This window comes from Pinus tabuliformis, chromosome 9, assembly GCF_031772625.1.
Source record: "Pinus tabuliformis cultivar Carrire ecotype Pingquan chromosome 9, CPIR1, whole genome shotgun sequence".
NCBI lineage: Eukaryota > Viridiplantae > Streptophyta > Pinopsida > Pinales > Pinaceae > Pinus > Pinus tabuliformis.
In genome coordinates, this window is record NC_142307.1 from 1,929,851,857 (window position 1) to 1,929,874,305 (window position 22,449).

At 39.0% G+C, this 22,449-nt stretch overlaps 1 protein-coding gene and 1 long non-coding RNA gene across 4 annotated transcripts; one reads left to right on the forward strand and one right to left on the reverse strand.

Annotated features, from left to right (window-relative positions):
• The first annotated feature begins 10,323 nt into the window (after nt 1–10,323).
• On the forward strand, nt 10,324–11,268 carry LOC149156671 (uncharacterized). The gene has a single exon (XM_089444830.1). The coding sequence runs from the start codon at nt 10,324–10,326 to the stop codon at nt 11,266–11,268; it is 945 nt and encodes a 314-aa protein (XP_089300956.1).
• Nucleotides 11,269–17,067: 5,799 nt separating this feature from the next.
• Nucleotides 17,068–20,574, reverse strand: LOC149156672 (uncharacterized). Of its 3 annotated transcripts, none has more exons than XR_016263414.1 (4): nt 20,089–20,574; nt 19,803–19,933; nt 19,052–19,354; nt 17,068–17,444 (listed from the first exon to the last, which is right to left on the reverse strand). It is a non-coding gene; the product is annotated as an uncharacterized LOC149156672 (long non-coding RNA). The 3 variants fall into 3 exon arrangements; XR_016263415.1 differs by lacking the exon at nt 17,068–17,444 and having other exon boundaries at nt 18,885–19,354; nt 20,089–20,250; nt 20,348–20,565; XR_016263413.1 differs by lacking the exon at nt 17,068–17,444 and having other exon boundaries at nt 18,885–19,354; nt 20,089–20,553.
• Between the last annotated feature and the right edge of the window lie 1,875 nt (nt 20,575–22,449).

Below are 22,449 nucleotides of genomic sequence, written 5' to 3' on the forward strand. Positions count from 1 at the left end.
AACCTACTCTGATACCAACTGTTGGAATTCACATCTATAATTAGAGGGGGAGTGAATTAGGATAATGACAATTTTAACTTACTTAACATTTTCACATCATAAAGCATCAATCTCACAAGTTGAACAAGTAAAAAAAAATATACGTGGAAAAACTTATGGGAGAAAACAAAAAAAAATCTTTATATGAAATATCTTATGGGCACCATCCTACAAGAGACACCAATCCTATTTATTGTTTTGTAGGCACCAACCTATAGGAGATGTTGATCCCCTTTTCTACTTTGTAGGTGTCAGCTACAAGAGACACCAATCCCCTTTGTTTCTCTATATGAACCAAGCTATAATAAAATCTAATCCCCTCTGTTTTTATATAGGCACCAACCTCCAGGAGAAACCAATCCCCACTGCTACAACATTTGTAGGCACCAAACTACATGAGACACTAATCCACATTACTACATACACTTGTAAACATCAACATACTTCACTTACTCTACTTGGTTCTTCATAATGTATGTTAGTTAATTCTACATTCACCAAATCTACTTGTTACTTCTACATTCACAAAGTTTGTTAGTTAGTTCTACCTTCACTAGGTCTACATGTTGCTTCTTCCTTCATCAAGTCTACTTATCCCAAAACTTCTTTTCTTTGGTTTTTTCCCAAGAAAGAATTTTCACGGCATACCACATATTCAATTTGGAAAATATAATTATGAAATTTATATCATAGGTACCTAGAGATCTCTTCTCTTTCTAATCCAAATTTCACAGTCTAAAACATCTCAGAAAGAAATTTATAGAAAAGGTTTTAAGCTGGCGTATTTGAAACATGTTTAAAGAGCATTCATGAACACCAACTTCCCCATATTATATCTCCAAATTTGAAACGAAACAAGATTTGAAATTTATATCAAAAGTACCAAGAGATTTTCTCTATCTCATCCAAATTTCACAGTATGAAACATCTGAAAAATAAATTATAGAAAAAATTCCAAGTTGATGCAATTAAAGTATGTTTTAGGATCATTCAGGAACACTACATTCCTCATATCATATCTCTAACGTTATAATGAAACAAATTCTGGAAATTTTATCAATGTTACCTAGATATATCTTGTTTTCCTCTTCGAAATTTTAAATCCTAAAACATCAATTAAAGAGTGATATAGCGAAAATACCAAGTCGAACTGTTTGAAGAATATTTCAGGAGCATATCTCAAATTATAGTGCACCAAGGTATGAAATTTGAACAATGGGTACATGACTATCTTCTATCTATATCCTCCAAGTTTCATAGTCCAAAACATCCTAGGACACAAGTTATAGTGAAAGTGAAAGCTGATCTATTTGAAGAAAATTTCAGGCGCATTCAAGAAGCCTAAATTCCTTAGGCCAAACTCCAAAATTATAGAAAATCAAGACATGTAATTTGAACTACATATGCATGAATATTTTATATCTATATCCTCCAAATTTCTTACTTTGAGACATCCTAGAAGAAAAGGTATAGAGAAAATGCCCAAATGACTTGTTGACCCTATAAATCACATTTTGCTTCCACCTTTAGGCTCCAAGAAAAAGCCCAAAATTCATTTCGAGACACCTCTGGCAACCTTATATCTATTCAATAATCAATTGATGATCATATCCAATAGTATGCCCTTTATTTATAATGTTTTTACATTTACTTATGGGGAAGAATTTAAAAAGTGGTTGGGTTGGCATACTTGTACTTTGATTGGGCCATCCTAATGAAATCTTTCATATCTCCTCACTCATATACAAATAGAAAGAGTGGTATCTCCTCACTCCTATAGAAATAGAAAGAGTGCCATACATCATTGGAAATGTATCAAAATAATAGTTATAATCATATATCCTATGCTTGCATCTAAGCTAGATAATTGAAGAAAAAATGCCTTCAAATATAAGATATCCAAATGGGACATCAAAGTCCAAAAACAATATTTCCAAAAATATTCATTTTCCAATATTTGTCTGGCACATAAGTAATATTCCCTTATGTTTGACATAAAAAACAACAATATTATTTCTAACCATTAGAATGTACAATGTTAATATCTTAATATTACAATGCATTGTTAATAAATATATACAATTTAATTTAAAGTGACAAATTTATTTATAAATTTAAAATAATAAAATTTCCTTTCAATTTTTATTACAAATTTTCTAAAAATTTTCTCATAAAAAAAAAAAATATATATATATATATATATATATATATATAATTGTTTAATTAATAATACCTTTAACTAAAAGTTTTCATCAGCACTTTTTGTAAAGAGAAAAAAGCCAATGGATAAGTCATTAGCTTTTACAAATAATATATTCCCATATATCTTAATACGAACAATAATATTCATATAAAAAAAAATTAATGGATAGGGCTAACAAATAGAAAACCATGTGATCAATCTCTTCCTCGTAGAAATTTAGAGAAATTATTATTATAATTTATTATTTAAAATAACTCAATATTAATAAGCTAAAAAGTTAAACTTCCTTTCTTGTTTAAAGACCACCCCTTCGTAAAGTATCCAGTGGTTTGCTCGACATCTTGTTTCTCTCGTCGAGATATAGATGCAGTAACTACATCCCTATTTCCAAATACAGAGTGTTAGGACCTCCGGTTGCGGGTGCGACGGGCGCCGGGCAGGCGATCGTGCACGGGCGCGGGCGGACGCACAGGCAGGCGCACGGGCGCGCTGAACGACGATTGTGCGACGACCTGCGGACAACATGCGACGACAAATGCGACGATAAGGAGCAGGCGGGAAATTGGCGAAGTGTCATAACGCCTTGAACGCATATGTGAGGACGTGTAAAGAGTTTATACGCGTTGAACAATGGACAATAAAATTATAACCAAGCCGACATGTTAAAATAAGGTTGGGGCTGTTCATGCTAATAATTAGAAGGTCGGCCTAAAGGTGAAAATGCATGATGCAAGCGTATAAATAAAACAAGTGTGGAGCTCATAATCACCAACGAATCTTCGCACAAGTCTTGAACACTCATACGCACAAGGGAAATCTGCGCAAGGGTAAAGGGAGGTTACGCATATCTCATGCGTAGTCCTTCTAAGGTGCAGATTTGGACTGTTAAGTGTTGTTTTGGGTGAGGCAAGCGTGCTAAGGTGGAAATTGTGTGCAGGACTTGGCAGAGTGAGATAGGTAGCTCGGGTGAGCATTCTTCTTTGTGCAAGGGTGCACATAATTGTAAAAGGCTGCTCTATGCCTTGAATGTAAAATTATTCTAAGTGTAGACTTGGTTTGGCAAGGAACACTTGTACGTTGTAAAGCTGATATTCTTAATATATTGTTGGGCAGACTTTTCAGGAGTTGCCCCTCTCTTTGTACTTGCTTATTGTTGATGTTCTCGGTTTATTGTACATGGTTAATAATTGAGAATGGTCTTCACTAAAGTATAAAGGATAAGGTTTTTACTTGGCTATAAAATACAAGATAATTATGTTCATGTCAAAGTAGGCGTAGTCCACGGATGTTAGTATTGTTAAAAAGAAAGCGTTCGGTGGTGCCGCACCTCGCTACAAGCGGTTGAAAGATCACCGCAGGTGTAGGGGCGTGACAGTTGGTATCAGAGCTCGGTCGGAGCTGGTGAGCAAGGGTTGCTCGTGACAGTGACAAGAGTACTTGCAGGTGAAGGAGACCGTTTCACACGAAGTGGAACAGAGGCCGGTTCAGGTTGCAGGTGACTTGGTAAAGATGTCTATCTTGCAGAAATTGGGTTATACATCCTTCGAAGAATTCGAAGGGAGTCTACTTGAAGAGTCAGAAGGAGTAAAACAAGGATTTGTGGAATGTGGCAAAAGGTTGTTTGAAACAAAGGATGCTCTTCGTGCCTTGGTTAAGGAAGGGATTTCTGATGAGAATAGAGAGGAAGCTCTTCGACTTGCAAGGGAAGCAGACTTGATTGAAGCAGAACTCAAGGAGCTCAAGGTAAGACAGAAGTTGAACCAAAAGAAGTGGGATTGCCTAGCTCTTGAGAGGCACCTCCTAGCCTTGAAGAGGAAGGCTGAAGCTGAGAAAGAACTTCTTCAACCCGGTTGGACAATGGAGCAAGGTGAAGTTGCGGATTGTGCCATCAAGGAAGAGGAAGCCGTGATGATCAAAAATGTTGAAGACATGACTACGATGAAGGATGAACTTGAGGATGATCAAGTTGAACCAGGATCGTGCAGTTTGTCAACATGTGTAGATGAGGTCACTCACATGGAGGAGCCTCATGATGATGAAGTAAGTATTGATACTTGTGTTTCATTTGGGCATTTGGGAGATGGACCATGTGCAGTGAAGGGCAAAGTCAGTTTGCCAAGGCAAGAGGACATCTTACCATGGATGACTATGATGAAACCTTGTATGGAGAAGCAAGGATTGTCAACCGTTGCAGGGCTTGTTGGGGCTACTTGTGACCTTGTGATGAAAGGTGCAAGGACCCGGGACAAGGGTGGAACTCGATGATCGTTGTGGAAGAATGAGTCATGCTTTAGTCACATGAATTGGCTAAGTGCCCGGCATGACTCATGGACAGGTTGAGGAGGGCACACACTTGTGATGTTTTGGGTGGACTTGTCATGGCCGAGACCAAGAGTAAGTCTTGATGGACACTTTGGTGGAGGAGCTATGATGAAGGGACTCATGACATGATGATGAGATGGTTGGGTGACCGAGTTCACTAAACCGAAGATTGAAGACTTGGATGAGATGGCCAGATGTTGTGATGTGTCTACTTGGTTGGACTACATGGGCAGCTTAGTCATGGACATCAGGTTGGAGACTTGAAGACATGAAGCATGGCAGACCTATGCAAGGACATTGTGTGGAAGCACTTGTAGAGATGTCAAGTGACATCCAAAGAGGAGTGCTAAGGCAGGAATGTTATGCAGGAGGACTTGCTAGTGTGACATGGGAACTTGAGGATGGCACATTGCAGATGATGAAGAGGACTTCATGGACCTAAATGGGGCACATCAAGAGTTGATAAGATTGGAGACTTGAGGATGGCACATTGCAGATGATGAAGAGGACTTCATGGACCTGAATGGGGCACATCGAGAGTTGATAAGATTGAAGACTTGGATGGACTTGTGAGCAGCTATGGAGCATTCCTACTACATGGGGATGGGTTATGGAGCTCATGAGGACATGGGATTGTTGTGACTTTTAGGGACTTCATGTATGGTGGACTTAGAGGATCTAATGCATTGAGGAGCTGAGGTCAGGTGACTTTGATGCAGTATGGGATGCATACTTTCAAATTACATGTATGGGCATGACTTGGAAGAGTGACTTGATGTAAAGGATCGTTATGAGACACTTTGAGGTGATGAAGTTGCAACGATGATGATGAGGATGATTTGGTGATACGCTTGAGCATGGGTTGAGCCAAGACTCAACTACTTTCTATACATGGGAGCTGATTTGATCAAGGATCATGGGCAGCACATGGATAGGTGAGACAAGTGCATACTTGTTTCTATGGAGACTTGAGGATGGCACATTGCAGATGATGGAGAGGACTTCATAGACATGAATGGGGCACATCGAGAGTCGGTTTGATGAGATGATCTCTTCACTTTGGAGGAGACACACACATGGACAATATATTGCAGATGACAGCGGTTCTACATATGTTGCGGTGATGTTTGCCTTATGTTGAGGAGACAACATCATGGATGATGGTATGTTGTCGAGGACGACAACAATTTCAAGTGGAGGAGAATGTTAGGACCTCCGGTTGCGGGTGCGACGGGCGCCGGGCGAGCGATCGTGCACGGGCGCGGGCGGACGCGCGGGTGGGCGCACGGGCGCGCTGAACGACAATTGTGCGACGACCTGTGGACAACATGCGACGACAAATGCGACGATAAGGAGCAGGCGGAAAATTGGCTAAGTGTCATAATGCCTTGAACGCATATGTTATGAGGACGTGTAAAGAGTTTATACGCGTTGAACAATGGACAATAAAATTATAACCAAGCCGACATGTTAAAATAAGGCTTGGGGCTGTTCATGCTAATAATTAGAAGGTCGGCCTAAAGGTGAAAATGCATGATGCAAGCGTATAAATAAAACAAGTGTGGAGCTCATAATCACCAACGAATCTTCGCACAAGTCTTGAACACTCATACGCACAAGGGAAATCTGCGCAAGGGTAAAGGGAGGTTATGCATATCTCATGCGTAGTCCTTCTAAGGTGCAGATTTGCACTGTTAGGTGTTGTTTTGGGTGAGGCGAGCGTGCTAAGGTGGAAATTGTGTGCAGGACTTGGCAGAGTGAGATAGGTAGCTCGGGTGAGCATTCTTCTTCGTGCAAGGGTGCACATAATTGTAAAAGGCTGCTCTATGCCTTGAATGTAAAATTATTCTAAGTGTAGACTTGGTTTGGCAAGGAACACTTGTACGTTGTAAAGCTGATATTCTTAATATATTGTTGGGCAGACTTTTCGGGAGTTGCCCCTCTCTTTGTACTTGCTTATTGTTGATGTTCTCGGTTTATTGTACATGGTTAATAATTGAGAATGGTCTTCACTAAAGTATAAAGGATAAGGTTTTTACTTGGCTATAAATACAAGATAATTATGTTCATGTCGAAGTAGGCGTAGTCCACGGATGTTAGTATTGTTAAAAAGAAAGCGTTCGGTGGTGTCGCACCTCGCTACAAGCGGTTGAAAGATCACCGCAGGTGTAGGGGCGTGACACAGAGGTAGTAGGAGCTTAAGAATTAAGAATTAGTGAGTGAATTATATAGTTGAGTTTAAATTGATTGTGTATTTTTAAAATATTTTGAGATTTTATGGATATGGGTGAAATGAAATAATTGGCTTTATTTAGAATATTTTGAAAATATACAATTAACCTAAAAAAATATTTTGAAAATTCCATAATATATATCTCATAAAAATATACAATAATATATCTCATAAGAGTGTACTACTTACATTACTATACGAAATTTCCTTGCCTCATTTTTGGCGATGAACCCAAATTCTCTTTTTGGTTTAATATGTTTGGTGAATAAAAGAAATACATCACATTTCTCCCATGGTTGATCAATTTTGTAAATTAAATCTTATACATAAAATTGACTCCTCATCACAAATAAATGAAATTAATATTTAAAAAGATAAAAATGAAAGTATAATCACCCTCAAGCATTTGGATTTTTCAATGTTTTTATATATAATTCAAAATTTGATGATTCGATCTTGCTTAAAAATGGATGTATTTCTTGCCCTAATAAATATCTAAGTATCTTATATTAGCAGTTTATTCTTCCAGTATTATTATTTTTAATTGCTTTGGTTCATTCTCCACCGAATATTATAATATTTGAATTACTCTTACGTGCAAGGTTGATGGGCCATATGTAATGGCAATAGAATTTTTTTTCACTGTTAGTTATACATGATTTCAATTAGATTTCCAATAAAAGAATTATTTTATAAAAATATTTTTATTATCAATACAATATCATATAATGATTTTATTTCCGATTTATATATGTGTAATGGTAATGGATATTTATACACCACTTTTTTTTTGTGCCGTTGGTTATATATGATTTCAATTAGATTTTCAATAAAAGAATCATTTTATAAAAATATTTTTATTATCAATATAATATTATATAATGATTTTATTTCCAATTTATAAATGTGTGATGGTAATGGATATTTATACACCACTTTGTAAATATGGTTTTCATTAGATTTCTGCCAAATATAATTATATTTTTTATCATTTAATGATTTTATTTTTAATTGAGAGAGTAGACATAAATATAAATATAAATATAAATAGAAATATATTTGGAAAATCTCTTTTTAAGGGACAGTAGGTGTTGAGGAGAATTGTATTTATGAGCTCCCAATGACAAGGTACTTTAACAATTAAACCTCGACCAATTAAGAAAACCCTTAAAGTAAAATATTTATTATTTTTATAGTAATAAAGAAATGAAAATGAAATGATATTTTAACGTCCACCAGACTAAAAATAGTCTTTGCCACTATTAGTTACCTGTTTTTTGTCTTTTGCAATTCAATCATTTTCTTATTCAAATTGATGAGGAGGTGGCCCAACCTTCCAACAATCCCTTCGCTGAAAAGACAATGCCAAGAAACCAATGCTAACATATTACCATAACTTTCTTTGATGTCTTCAAATGCATCACATTCCAAAATGAAATGTTTTTTTGATTCCACTGCTCCAGACGTGCAAAATGTACACACCCATACACTTGTTATTCTGAAACTTCTTTAGCCCTTTTCCACTTTTCTGTTTCACACCGAAGTTTATGCTTATTCTCAAACTTATTTAGCCACACCAAAGTTTATACTTATTCTCAAACTTATTTAGCCCTTTTCCACCATCTTGTTTCACACCGAAGTTGATGTGAGTTGGTCCAGTTTTTTAAAAATTAATTAAAATTAATAAAACATTTGTATTTTTAATTCACAACTAATTATACCAATGCATTGAGGAGAATTGAATTTGTATTTTTAATTCACAACTAATTATACCATGCCTTGAGGAGAATTGTGCATGTTACCTCCCAATAACAAGATGCTTTAGCAAGTTAACATGAGTAGGAGCGATGATGGAGAGAGCTCTGCAACCAAAAACCTAATGGCGGCCATGTGGTAAATTCGACGGGGAGGAACCAAGAAAGGCTAGGGTGCAGACAACAATGAGCTACAGCAGCAGACAAGGCAGATATCTGAGAGACACAGTCATGACAGAAGAAGTCAGGAGGGGAGAGATCCCCTCCTATCAGGACACAGTGGTAGGTGAAGGTCAGAACAGTCAGTCGGAAAAGGAGAAACAAAACGCAGGTCCGGTTCTGGGAGCGACATGGCAGGCGGGCAGAAGGGGAAGATGCCTGCCATGTGCGGAGGAGAAACCTAGGTTTGTGATTCCATCAAATAAACTAGAAAGGTACAGAAGCTACATGAAAGATCATGCCCTTATCTGCAAGTTTTTCGGTGTATGGCCGTCTGAAAGAGACCTTACCAAGTGGATTCAGCAAAAATGGTAGCCCCAAGGACACATTGAGCTAAAGTTGGGAGCGAAAGGCTTCTTTACGGTAATCTTCTCTAACCTGCAAGATAAGGAAAAAGTGTTTGAAAATGGCCCTTATTTTTATTATAATGCTGGTCTTTTTATGAGATATTGGGAAGAATGCTATAACCCCGATAAGGAAAAATTTCTAGCAGCTCCAGTTTGGGTTACCTATAGACTTTTGGGACCCAGAAATATTGGAAGGGATAGGAAACACAATAGGAAGCTTTGTGAAAATAGCAGAAACTACGAAGAAAGGAAGGTATACATCGTATGCCAGGATATGCGTGTATATGAACTTAGCGAACCCTATCCCAGATTCTGTGGAACTAGAATATCATGAAGAAGTCTGGCAGCAAAACCTAGACTATGAGCATATTCCATTTAGATGTCGTAGATGCCATGAACATGGACATCTGGTTAAGGAATGCCCCATAACAATGGAAGAGGAAGAAAGGAGAAGTAAACTGCAGAAGAGAGGGCCAGTAGACCAGGAAGGATTCCAAGAGGTAAAAAGTAAATGGAGAACAACCAAAGAAAACTCCAAGGAAGACAAAAAGGAAAAACAACCATTCCCAAGGAAATCAAATAGCTTTGAAATATTACAGGAAGAGGGAGAAGAGGAGGATCAAACCATGGAAAATCAAGAAGACAAAGAGTCAGACAATAGTTCCAGCAGTGAAAGAGCTCACATAAAGAGGAAAGCCTCAAGTGAGTTCACGGACAAAGGTAAAGAACAGGAAGAACTGGCAGCACAGATGGAGATAGACATGGAGACAATAAGGGATGACCTTAGTAAAGAGGAAGAAGTTCTAAGAAAATTATTAAATGAATGGAGGAATTTGGACGAGAGATTTATCCTGGAAGACCAGAAGAGGTTGTATGCGGAAACCTTTCAGCAGTATAAAGCTAAGCAGGAAAAAGGTAAAGCAACGCCTGAAGAATATCAAGAGAACCAGAAGGAAAGCAGAACAGATCAGCAAGGACAAGGCAAGGGAGGGAAAAAAAATGAGGAAGGAAAAATCTTAAAGATTCCATCCAACTAATGGGAGAAATGCTGGTGAACACAGGGAGAGTGGTTCCGCTGTCAGCGGTGTTTCAAAACCTATCTCAAACCCCTCAATGATTTTGACATCATGGAATATTAGAGGCCTAAACAGCAAAGGGAAGTAGAGACATTTAGCGGCAAGACTGAGGAAAGACAAACCACAGATAATGCTTATTCAGGAAACTAAAATTTCCGGCCAGAAGATGGAGGAAATACTCAATAAAATAAACCCAAGATATGAGCAAGTAACCATAGACGCTAAAGGAAGTGTGGGAGGGATAACAGTAATTTGGAATCCAGCAGAAGTCCTATTAGACTGGTGGATAGGAATGCCCAGAATCCTGACCGGCAGATTCAGACTCATAGGGAAAAGTGAATGGGTGGCTGTGTCAGCAGTATATGGGCCCCATACCCCGGCAGATCGAGGCCTATTTCTTAGTCATTTGGAAAAAATAAAAAATATGCACCAGGAGCAAAGGTGGATTATCGCAGGAGACTTCAACATGATAACCTCTAAAGAAGAGAAGAAAGGAGGAATCAGCAGGGAAGACCTGGAGATGGAAAGATTCAGAGATGTCCAAACAGACTTAAGGATGGTAGATATACCAACAATCAATGGGAAATTCACCTGGAATAATAGGAGAGGAGGGTACAAACAAATAGCGTCAAGATTAGATAGATTCCTAGTCTCTGAACAAATAATAGGAATGGACATTTTCTACGAAGCCTCTATCCTCCCCTCTATAGGGTCAGATCATTGGCCAATCAAACTGGAAATAGCTATGAATAATCAGAATAAAAAGAGACCTTTTCGTTTTGAGTCCTTTTGGCTAAGAGATCCAGAATTCTTAGACAAAGTAAAAAATTGGTGGCAGGAAAGCAAGATGGGAACGGAAGGTCGGAACAAAATGCACACGTTCCAACTTAGACTCAAAGACATGAAGGGCAAAATTAAAAAATGGAACAGGGAGGAATTTGGCAACATACAGCAGGAGAGAGGAAAACTACAGACCAGAATGGAAGGAATACAACAACAAATCATCGAGGAAGGAAGAAGCGAGGAGTTGGCAGAGGAGGAAGGCAGGATAATCAATCAATTGGAGGAAAGATGAAAGCAGGAAGAAATTCTGTGGAAACAGAAATCACATGTCCAATGGTTGAAAGACGGGGAAAAGAACTCCAAATTCTTCCATAAAGCGATGCTGAACCACAGACATCACAATAGAATTTTTTCACTGAAAGATAGTCAAGGAAACAGAGTGCTGCAACAGGAAGAAATGGAGCAGCTCCTGGTGGACTATTTCAAAGGGATCCTAACAGAACCAAACATTAACAGGAAGGAGGAAATCGACAGAGTCTGTCAACACATCCCTAAAAAAGTAACTCGAGAACAAAACCTGGCTCTCCTCAGGGTAATCACAAAGGAAGAAGTAGAGGAAGTGGTTAACAGAATGGCAAAGAATAAGGCCCTGGGACCTAATGGATTTACCATTGAATTTTACCAAGCAGCCTGGAGTTTCATGGGTAACGACCTGTTGGACCTAGTGGAGGAATCAAGGTGTACAAAGCGCATGCATCAGGGTCTGAATGCTACCTTCTTGGCTTTGATTCCAAAGAATGGAAACTCAGACGAACCGCAGGGTTTCAGACCAATATCCCTCTGTAATGTAGTGTACAAAATCTTAGCAACTATTATGGTGAATAGACTCAAGCCAATTCTGCCTGATCTCATAGCTCAGGAACAAACAGGTTTTGTAAAAGGCCAACAGATAACAGACGGAATTATAGTTGCCCAGGAAGTAATCCACTCCCTGAAAAACTCTCGCAATACAGGCATGCTAATCAAATTAGACCTGGCTAAGGCTTATGACCGCCTGAGTTGGGCGTACCTGGAAGGCATCCTCAAAGCCCATGGTTTGATGCAAGATGGGTGAAATGGATCCTGTCAATGGTGAGTTCACCGGTAATGTCAGTCCTATTGAATGGAACCCCCACCGAAGCTTTCAACCCCTTGAGAGGGCTAAGACAAGGGGATCCCCTGTCTCCGTTTCTCTTCATCCTAGCAGCAGAAGGACTGGGCAGGCTGGTAAAAGCTCAAGTAGCCAGGGACCAGATAAAGGGGCTAAGAATCTGTGGGAATGACCTCCCTGTAACTCACCAGCAATTCGTAGATGATGTAATGATTTATGGTCAGGCCACACTTAAGGAAGCCCAACAGATTGTCAAAACCTTATCTGAGTTCACTCAAGCATCCGGGACTGAGATCAATAAGGAAAAATCAGAAATATTTTTCTTCAACACACAGCTAGCGGCCCAAAGATTTCTGGCGCGAACAATGGGTTTCAGAATTGGAACCTTTCCAATGAAGTACCTGGGTATCATGCTTAATGAGCACCAATACAGGGTCGCTAACTAGGGACCTCTAATAAATAAAATCAGGAAAAAGATGGACAATTGGACCTTCCAGTCGTTGAACACTCCCAGTCGGCTAATTCTCCTAAAAGCAGTTCTGCAAGCTATCCCAATTTATCAGATATCGAGCCAAGCTGTCCCCAAGTCCATTAGTCAAAAGCTAGTAGCAATGTTCAAGAAATTTCTATGGCAGGGAACTAGCAAAACCAGAAAATGGGCCTTACTATCTTGGGAGTGGCTAAGCAAGCCAACCAAAGACGGAGGCTTAGGATTGAGGGACCCCTACGTCCTCAACCAAGTGATGGGGGCGAAGCTTTGGTGGAGATGGACTCAGGGCGACCAAGACCTATGGAAGGCAATCTGGGAAAGGAAATATGAGGCAGCGGAGAGACCAGAAGATAGGATGAGAAGTCAGACAGAGGTAAAAGGCTCCGCAATTTGGAACTTGGCAAGGAGCAACAAAGAACTGATAAGAGAATATAGCTTTTGGGAGATAAGAGCAAGGGACAAAGCTAAGTTTTGGGAGGAATCCTGGCAACAACGAGAAAGGCTCATCCATAAGGAAGGCCTTCAAGTCATCCAAGCTTTCACCTCCTAGGCAGAGGGGGAAGTCGTTGACAAATTTTGGAAACCAGGTATAGGAGACTATTGGCGTAATTGGAAACAGAAGGAGGATTGGGAAGCGGCCCCCGACTCTGCCAGATGGGACGATTACCACAAAGAAATGGCATCCCATAAAGTGGCGAGAAAAACAGGGCAAGACATCCTAAGATGGGGAACCCGAATACAAGGAACCTTTTCTATAGCAGAAGGGTATTACTTAAAAGCTAAACAGAATCAACAGACAGAGACGAAGAAATGGAAAAACTTATGGAAAATAAAGCATTGGCCGAAAGTCACTTTATTTTTATGGATTCTGTTACATGGCAGGGCGCTTACCTGGGATCAATTACAGAGGAAAGGGAGGTAGGGACCATCACGATGTGCGCTCTGCAATGCACAGGAGGAGTCGATGGAACACCTTATGAACAGATGCATTGTCAGCAACACCCTGTGGGACAACCATTACAAGATGTTTGAGCGTCGTCACAGAAATTACCAAAACATCAATAATACCTTAGAAAACTGGCCGAGGAAACCTTACCAAAACCCGGTGGTAAATCGTGCTTGGCTGCTATCCATTGGGTTCCTGCTCTGGAACATCTGGAAGGCCCGGAACAGTGTGATCTTCAAAGAATAAAACCGCACCCCGGCAGACATATGGGACCAAACAATCAGGAACACGAGAGAAACAATTTTAACGGAACGCTGGAAGGAAGAGGACTGGAAGGTTTTACAAATAGAGGTGAAGATCTTGCAGAGGCTAGAATTAACCCAGAGCATGATATGCAGTGACCGAAGAAAAGACCAAGTCAGAGAGGTGGAAGAAATTAAACAGTACAGGCACCCCCCACAGGGATTTGCAAAATTAAATTTCGATGGGGTGGCCAAAAACAACCCGGGAGAAGCAGGAATCGGGGGGGTCTTTAGGAATGACAGAGGAAAAACCTTAAGAATCTTCGCGATGGACTATGGGGAGGTGACTAATAACGAAGCGGAACTTCACGCGCTGAAGCGCGGCCTTGAAATTGCGATTCAGGATAAGGTTAAGAGCCTCCAAATCGAAGGCGACTCAAAATTGGTGGTGGATATGGTAAGGCAGCTGCAACAGAAAAAATCTGTGAAAAAATAAGTAAGAGTTGGAGAACAGCGTGGCTCATCGGTGAAATAGGGAAGCTACTTACCAAAATCGATTATCTGATCCCCACCCATGTAAGATGCTCGGGCAACCAACCGACAGACTGGTTAGCGAACTGGGGCAGTCAGAACAGGGGAAAGTTGATAAACAACGAAGGAATGGAGCTGTTACTCCCAGAGGAGCGCAAACAATTACAACATCTGCTCGACGTCGATAAGGGTGGCCATGGCAACTCCGAGGAGAATGGCCAGGAAACGCTAGTACGTGGCAGATGTGGGGAAAGATCACAGCAGGTGGGGATGGACAGTATAATCGTGAGAACAGACAGGGATGGTACAAGTGACGGAGCAGGGCAGCTAACGAGGCAGGGAAGGATAGGGTCACTTGACGGGGAAGAAGAGAGAATCGAGGAGTCATTAAGAAAGGAATTGGAGGGAGTGTGGGGAGTCGGGACAAGAGGTCGCGTAGGGATGGCAAGTGGCATCAGCGGTACAGAAAGGGTACGGCAGGAGCAGCCGGGAGAATGTAGTAGTTATGACGAGTAAAGGAGGTCAGACAGGTAGCGGCAAATCCCGAGGAAGGGACGCGGGGATGAGAGCAGGGAAATCAAAAGGACAGGTGGAGGTAAGGATGGAAGGACGAAGGGGATTATACAAACAAGGGCCTGAGGTGGCAGCAGGAGTTTACATGCAGCATAGCACGAAGCAAGAAGGAACGACGAAAGGTGGCAGCAAGGCGTAGCGATCAGCCCATAGCTCCGGTTCCGGCGAGGAAAGGTGGTATGTATATTCACTTCCCTTCATTGCAGCTCTCGTGATAGTTAGAGGTCGAAACTTCTGTTATTTCTCAGAGATGTCCAGGAAAAGGAAGTCGATCGCCAGTAGTAGGAAGGGAGAAGGTTATCCCAGAAATGGGAAGAAAAATCGTTACCCCATCAGAGATGATGGTGTTCGAGGCAGAGAGAAACACGGACCTCTGAGGAGGGAAAAACCCAAGTCCAGGAAAAACTGTTGGGTGGGGAGGGTAGCTAAGTCGGGAAAAGAAGGGTTCCCTGCTGGCCGCAGGAACCACTTACATCTCTGCTACTTAGGCAAATCCCTGAAGGCCAAGAGCAGAACGCCACCGGTTTCCAGGTGGGAAAGTAGTTTACCCCATCAGTCGGGGAGACGAGGCATGATGGCGTCTTACAGAGAGAGCCATCACGAGGGTCTTCGAGGAAATTCTAGAGAAGTAGAGAGTGGAGTGAGGATAAGGGGCCGATTGGCAGGGCAAGTCGTGGAGTGGCCCGGGGCCTCGGACCAGAAGAAAAATCGGGAACATCAGTCTATTACAAGGGGGGTAAGTGAGTGGGTTGAAGCAGAAATTCGAATCAGAGGTACTGACTTGTGGTCTATTGTCTTGATAGGTAGGCAAGACACAATCAACAAAAGGTTCCAGGTAAACAGCAAGATGGCTCCGAAGAAAGAAAAACAAGTTCGGACCCGGGAAGAAGGATCGAGCAGCAACCCGAAGAGGCGAGGAAGGCAACCAGAGTCAGAGAAAAGAATGTACATGATCAATGCGTATATGGCCGGGAATTCCCCTGAAATTCGAGAACAAATTAATGGGTGGGAACGGGAGCTGAGATCCATTAGCTCGAACAAGGAGATTCCTCGGGGGGAGTGGGAGGATTTGGTTCCAAACCCAGGAAATACCAGGAGCCGCAATTCACTGTTTAACAAGTCGATCCAACATTATTGGATTATGAAGCACGTGGTAGCCCGTGCTATGGAAATGAACCAGGCAGTCTGGGAGGAAGAAGAAGAGGAAAGAAAACAGATTTGTGATGGCGGACCCGAAATATATATATGTTATTTTTTATAAGCCTCGGCGGGTCCGCGATATCGCAGAGAGAGGAGCAGCTAAGGAGCCAGACACAGGAGGAATTGGACAATTTAAAGTCCATATTTCTGAAAGAAATTGCGGCGGTCCAGATACAGGCAGCGAGCAACAATCTGATGCTGGGAAAATTGGAACAAATGATGCAGGAAATGAAATGGGTTCTGGAGCAGAAAAATGTGACCCCAGGGTCAAGTACCATGGCGCCCGCCCCGGTTAATTCTTCAGACGAGGATTGATGATGCTGGGTTCTTGGATAGTTTTTTCAACTTTTAAGGATATGAATTGTTTCTGTTTGTTCTGTTATAGACTCATAGATAGAATAGTTAGTAGTATTCGAAAGAATAGATATGACAGTATCAAGGAGAAAAACATTTTCAAATTTTGGTCTGGGTATAATGCTGATAGGTGGCGGCCTGGTTTCCTGCGGGCAGGCTAGCCACCTGGCGGCCTAGTTTCCTGCGGGCAGGCTAGCCACCTGAAACAGAAGCTTGTTGTAAGAAATTTGGTTTTCGTAATATAGAAGGAAGTAATGCCTAAGTTCACAAAAAAAAAAAAAAAAAAAAATGCTTTAGCAACTAGACCTCGACCAATTAAACTAACCCCCTAAACTAAATATGTACTATTTTTATAATACTATAATAAAATATAAAATAAACAATAAATACCAATTTTTTAAAAACTAATTAAAATTACTAAAATATTTGTATTTTTAATTCACGATTAATTATACCAATTGATTGAATAATAAAATTAGTATCCACATGAAATTTTACATTTTTTTTTTTTTTTTTTATAAACTCATTATAATTCATTTCAAAATCAATTATTTACACAAGTATTTGAGCATAACTGCTATATAAAATCCATTAAAAATTCGTTACAACATTGTTCTGAATCCCCAACATAACCAGTAAATGACATCCCAAAAACTGAACCTTATACAACATATCCAACCCAAAAGACCATGGAGATCCAAACACCGAAAAACAACTTTATAACATTGTTCTGAATCCCCAACATAACCAGAAAATGACATCCCAAAAACTGAACCTTATACAACATATCCAACCCAAAAGACCATGGAGATCCAAACACAGAAAAACAACTTTATAACTTGAAGCAACGCACTGCTGAAACCCACAGAACTGGAGAAACATTATCGTGCTGCAAAAACACCACCCCAGTATACCAGGCGTTTCCCCACCAAACTCCAAAAGTGTAACCCAGAGCGACCACCATACAACAGAGACACGCCGCCTGCTTCCAATCACCAGTGAATATAAAAATCAATGCCAACCCAGAACATAACAGAGATATACACGAGCAGAAGACGAGGAAGAGTCGTCGCCATCCCATGAGAGGCATTTACTACTTTACCTCACCTAGGGTAAATAATAATTAATCTGCATGACACCACGCTTGGCACACGTACTAAGAAACCAATTTAATTACCAGATGTCACCAAATCCCCAAGTCTTATGACAGCGCATTCATAGATGCACCTCTTAGCGCTTCATTAACACCCCCATCGGGTAATGAAATTTTATTTTTTTTTTTTTTTCCGAAGGTGGCAAAACCTATCAAACTCAGGTGTCAAAACAACAGTGAGGACAACCATCTCTGGCTGCTATCCGTGAATGTCGATTTGACTCATCACCGTTATCAAGGAAAACCACGCCACCTGTAATAACCCACTGGTGGTCCGTAAGGGAGCAGGGTTTCACTCCTGCCAGATGCCTCTGGGTCTTGGGCCGTTAACCTGTTTCCTTACGTCCGAGGAAGACGAGCTCTTAGCCAAGCAGAAGCAGTTTTACGGCATACTCCAGGCCGATCGGGTAATGAAATTTTACATGTTAATAAAAAATAATTTTCCTAATTTGCTTTATATATCTTTTTATATTGAAGTATTTTCTAGTTAAGTTGATAAATATTTCTTATATTGAAAGTCCACAGCTTAATTCCTATTTTAGTTAAATTTTTCATTTTATGGTTATAAATGAAAAAAGTTAGCATATTTTTAGTTATTTCTATTAGTGAAATTTTAAATAATAAGTAGTCTATATTTCTAAATTTATCTTTATTTTTTTCATGTTTATTTTATATAATAATTATGAAAATTATTAAATAACAAATTATTTTTTGACATTTATTTCACAGATCTAACCATTCAATGGAGAGAAAGAAATAATAATAAGGGCATATTCATTTGATATTGAGTTTCTTCAAAATAGAGAGGATACAGTTTCAATTTCAATTATATCTATAGCTTTAGAGGGTGTGCTGATGTAAGAAAGAAAATAGGTAAAAAGGAAATATAATTTTAGAGGGGTACTGATGCAACAAAGAAAAAGGTTAAAAAGACAAACTCACCAGTCAATCTAAACCAGAAATGTAAAGAATAAATAATTAAATTTCTGTTATCTAAATGTAAAATGCTTTTCTTTTATATCAATAAAATTAAATTTACCAAAAAAAGAAAATCATTTATCTGATAAAATTATAAAACTATGGTGCAAATTATCAAACACTGAAATACAAAATTACTTTTTTCAAATTTATTTATTATAAAATACCCAGGGAAAAAAATAAAAAAAAACATTTATCTAATATAATTATAAAACTATTATAAAATGATCCAATACTGAAATATAAAATTACTTTTTCACCTTTACTTAATAACATTATAAAATACCGTAATTTAACAAATACCACCTTGATTTATACTAATATAATAATTATATTGGAGCCATTAATTAAAAGAAAAATACTTATCAGAAAATTAACACATCAGTAAACATGCTTGTGCTATTTCTAATTTTACATATGACAAAACGAGAGTTATAAGGTCCACCCTGGGCACTGACCATATTTTTGCATTTGATAGAAACTTGTGATTAACAATCTGAACCTCCATGATATTTTGTAAATACTGTCAAGTGATTCGAATGTCTCTGGTTAATGTCAACGAGCTGTTCTTTGGTAGAAGCCAATTGGGATTGCAGCTCTCTGCCTTTGTGGAAACTAACTGCGCTTGTACGCCTGCAACCTTTTTATGGCGATAACTGATTATTCCTCCACAGCGATGTACGGGAACTCGAAATTTTTCTCTTGTTTCGTACCATCTTCTGCCTGCTTACTGCATCATCTCGCTGCTCTGTGGGAAGATCCTATAAAACCATAACAGAATCAATTCATTAGAAAAACTGATGCAGAGGCGCAAGAAATTAAGCGATTGTGCTTGTACTGACACGAAGCCTGACTTTGAAAACCCTATACCAAGTTAACAACCCTACTCAGTGCTCTCCAACAAAGTGAATAAGGCATTCCAGAAAGCTATTAAAATAAGTTTCTCATATATTGTTTTGCACATATGTCCCACAAGGTGAGGGAAGGCCAAGCTTTCTCCTCCCTTTGGCATGACCCTGAGTCACTATTAAGAAACATACTTCTTTATGGCTGTCTCCAAATTCCTCAGACGTAATTTTGTAAACGTAGATAAATCCCTAATATGAATACTGCTGGAAAGTCAAAGACGCAGCCCACACTTCCGAGATCAACAGAAGGAATCCCTAATATGAATACTGCTGGGAAGTCAAAGACGCAGCCCACACTTACCAGATCAACAGACAGAAATGTTCATAGAAATGTGTGCTGCTCCCTTTTCTCAGCAGATGACCCAAGAAGTTTCTTTGCATACGCAGTGTTTGGAAATGTTCATGCCATCAAATTAATGCTGATAGGTTCCACTGCAAAGTGAGTAATAATTGGAATGTAAAATTAATGAAAAATGTTTTATAAATGGCTTAATTAAAATATTTCTATTCTATCTTGAAATTCTGGTAGCAACAGAAAGATAAACAACTGGTACATAATGAATTCTAAAAAAGAGATGTTAAGAAACCTGTTGTCAACCGAACATATTTCTTGTAGATTTGTTTTGCAGATGAACAAAACTAAAGCTTGGAATCCCATTTCCATGCCCTGCTTGCAAGATCAAGAGAAAGAAATGTACAGAGAAACGCGTGCTCGTTCCATATTTTCCAGCAGACGATCCCTGAAGTTTCTTTGGGTACACAAATTGTTCGGAAATGGCCATGTCATCAAATTACTACAAATATGTTTCAGAAGTAAGGAGCGAGCACGCATTTCATTGAACATACCTGGAGTAATTTGATGACATAGCCATTTCCGAACACTCTGCCTAACCAAACAAACTTCATCGGATCATGCACCGGAAAATATGGAGCGAGCACGCATTTCACTGGACATTTCTTCTTGATCTTGCAAGCAACACAGTGAAATGTGCACGGCCTCTCTGGATTCCAAGCACCAGCGTTGTTCATCTGCAAAACAATTCCACTCGAAATATATTATGTAGGGAACAGCTTTCTTAGCATTATTTTCCCTTAAAATTCATCATATTGCTAATCACTTGCCTTGCCTTTACAGTTATACGGTCTTGCCTTTCCCTTACAGTTACGGTGTGCCCAGACTTTTACAAAAGAATGGAATAGAAATAGTTGACACAAAATATCACCTTTGAGGTACAATTATTAGACGACAGTGACGAAAAAAGCCTGCAGAGTCGTCCATTTTCCCGTAAATCTGTGTAGTGGTTTTTAGCATAACACGATGGACCCAGAATTGGAATCTGGAAACCCGTGCAAGTTGTAACTGGTTTTTAGCATAACACGATGGACACAAAATTGGAATTTGGAAACCCGTGCAAGTTGTAACTTTTTTAGGGTTTGGCACTTTTTCGATTATGTTCTGTGATTAATTTTGCTCCAAACATGTTAGGGATTCCTTACCTTTTTTAATTAATTTTGAGATCCAGAATTGGAATTTGGAAACCCTTGCAAGTTGTAAATTTTTTTTTTAGGGTTTCGCACTTTTTCGATTATGCTTTAGATTAATTTTGCTCCAAACTTGTTAGGGATTCGTTATGTTCTTTAATTAATTTTGAGCCTCAGAATTGGAATCGGGAAACCCTAGTAACTTTTTTTTAAGGGTTTGACACTTTTTCGATTATGTTTTGTGATTAATTTTGCTACAAACTTGGTAGGGATTCGTTATGTTTTTTAATTAATTTTGAAACCGAGAATTGGAATTTGGAAACCCTCGTAACTTTTCTTCCTTCCTTTCTTTTTTATTAGCGTTGGGCACTTTTTCAATTATGTTTTGTGATTAATTTTGCTCCAAACTTGTTAGGGATTTGTTAGGTTTTAAAATTATTTTGAAACTTGTTAGGGATTCGTTATGTTTTTAATTAATTTTGAAATTTGTGAGTTTTAAAACTTGTTTAAGGTTTTTCTAGTTGTATTCAAATCATGAAGTTAATGAGTGTGAAATTTGATAAAAATTTATTACAATCACAAAATTTAATTTATAAATTTTATATAATTTAAATGTTTTATTTTTTTTAGTAAAATAAATTTATATATAAATTTAAAAACAAATTTTAAATAACATAAAAATTCAATTTAATTTAAATGATGATGATGGTGGTTAACATCTATTGAGACAAAATTTTGGTCTATCGGACCTAAAGAAACAAATTATTTAGTTTGATGTAAGATTTTATTCCTATGCTCAAAAAGCTTGGAGAGAAGCCTTTTGAGCTCACTATAATTTTGACATCGTAAAAGGCTAGAAAGGTAAGTATTGTGACAAAGATTATGACACTGAGATCTAATGTGGTTGTACACGGGGCACTCTAAGAGGAAGTGGTTTTCATACTCAATGTTCCTATTCTCACAGAGATGGCAGATCCTTTCCATCCATGGTGTTTTAAGAACTACCCAACGACCTGTTTCACTATGGAGCTCATGAAAGTTCGTTATAATCTTCTCTATAATAATTTTCTTCTTTGAGCTAGTTAAAATAGAGAGATACTTTTGATCTTCTAGGGTGGGGTTGATGACCTTCTTATAATAACTTAATTTTCTTTTAGTTGCTAAATCTTTCTCACACCACATTTTTTCTTTGAACTTAGAAGTAACAATATTTTTAGTGTTATTAATGTCTTGCAATGCATCATTCTGGTTGATCTCCCAATAGTTTAACCAGGCCCTCGTGTCTTTATATCACCCCATTTGAACCTTAGGTGGTTTTGGCTGGAATTTAAAGCTAGCTTAGGAAGTCTATGATCTCCTATGTTATTGAGTTTGTGCTTGTACAACAAAAGCCTAATCATAGCTAAGCTCTCAATAGGGGAAAGACCTACTTCTATAAGGAGAATAGGATAGGGTGTATTGCTTTT

Excerpts from the sequence above, each read along its gene's own strand:
- LOC149156671 (XM_089444830.1), top strand. The coding sequence starts at position 10,324 with ATGCTTATTCAGGAAACTAAAATTTCCGGCCAGAAGATGGAGGAAATA.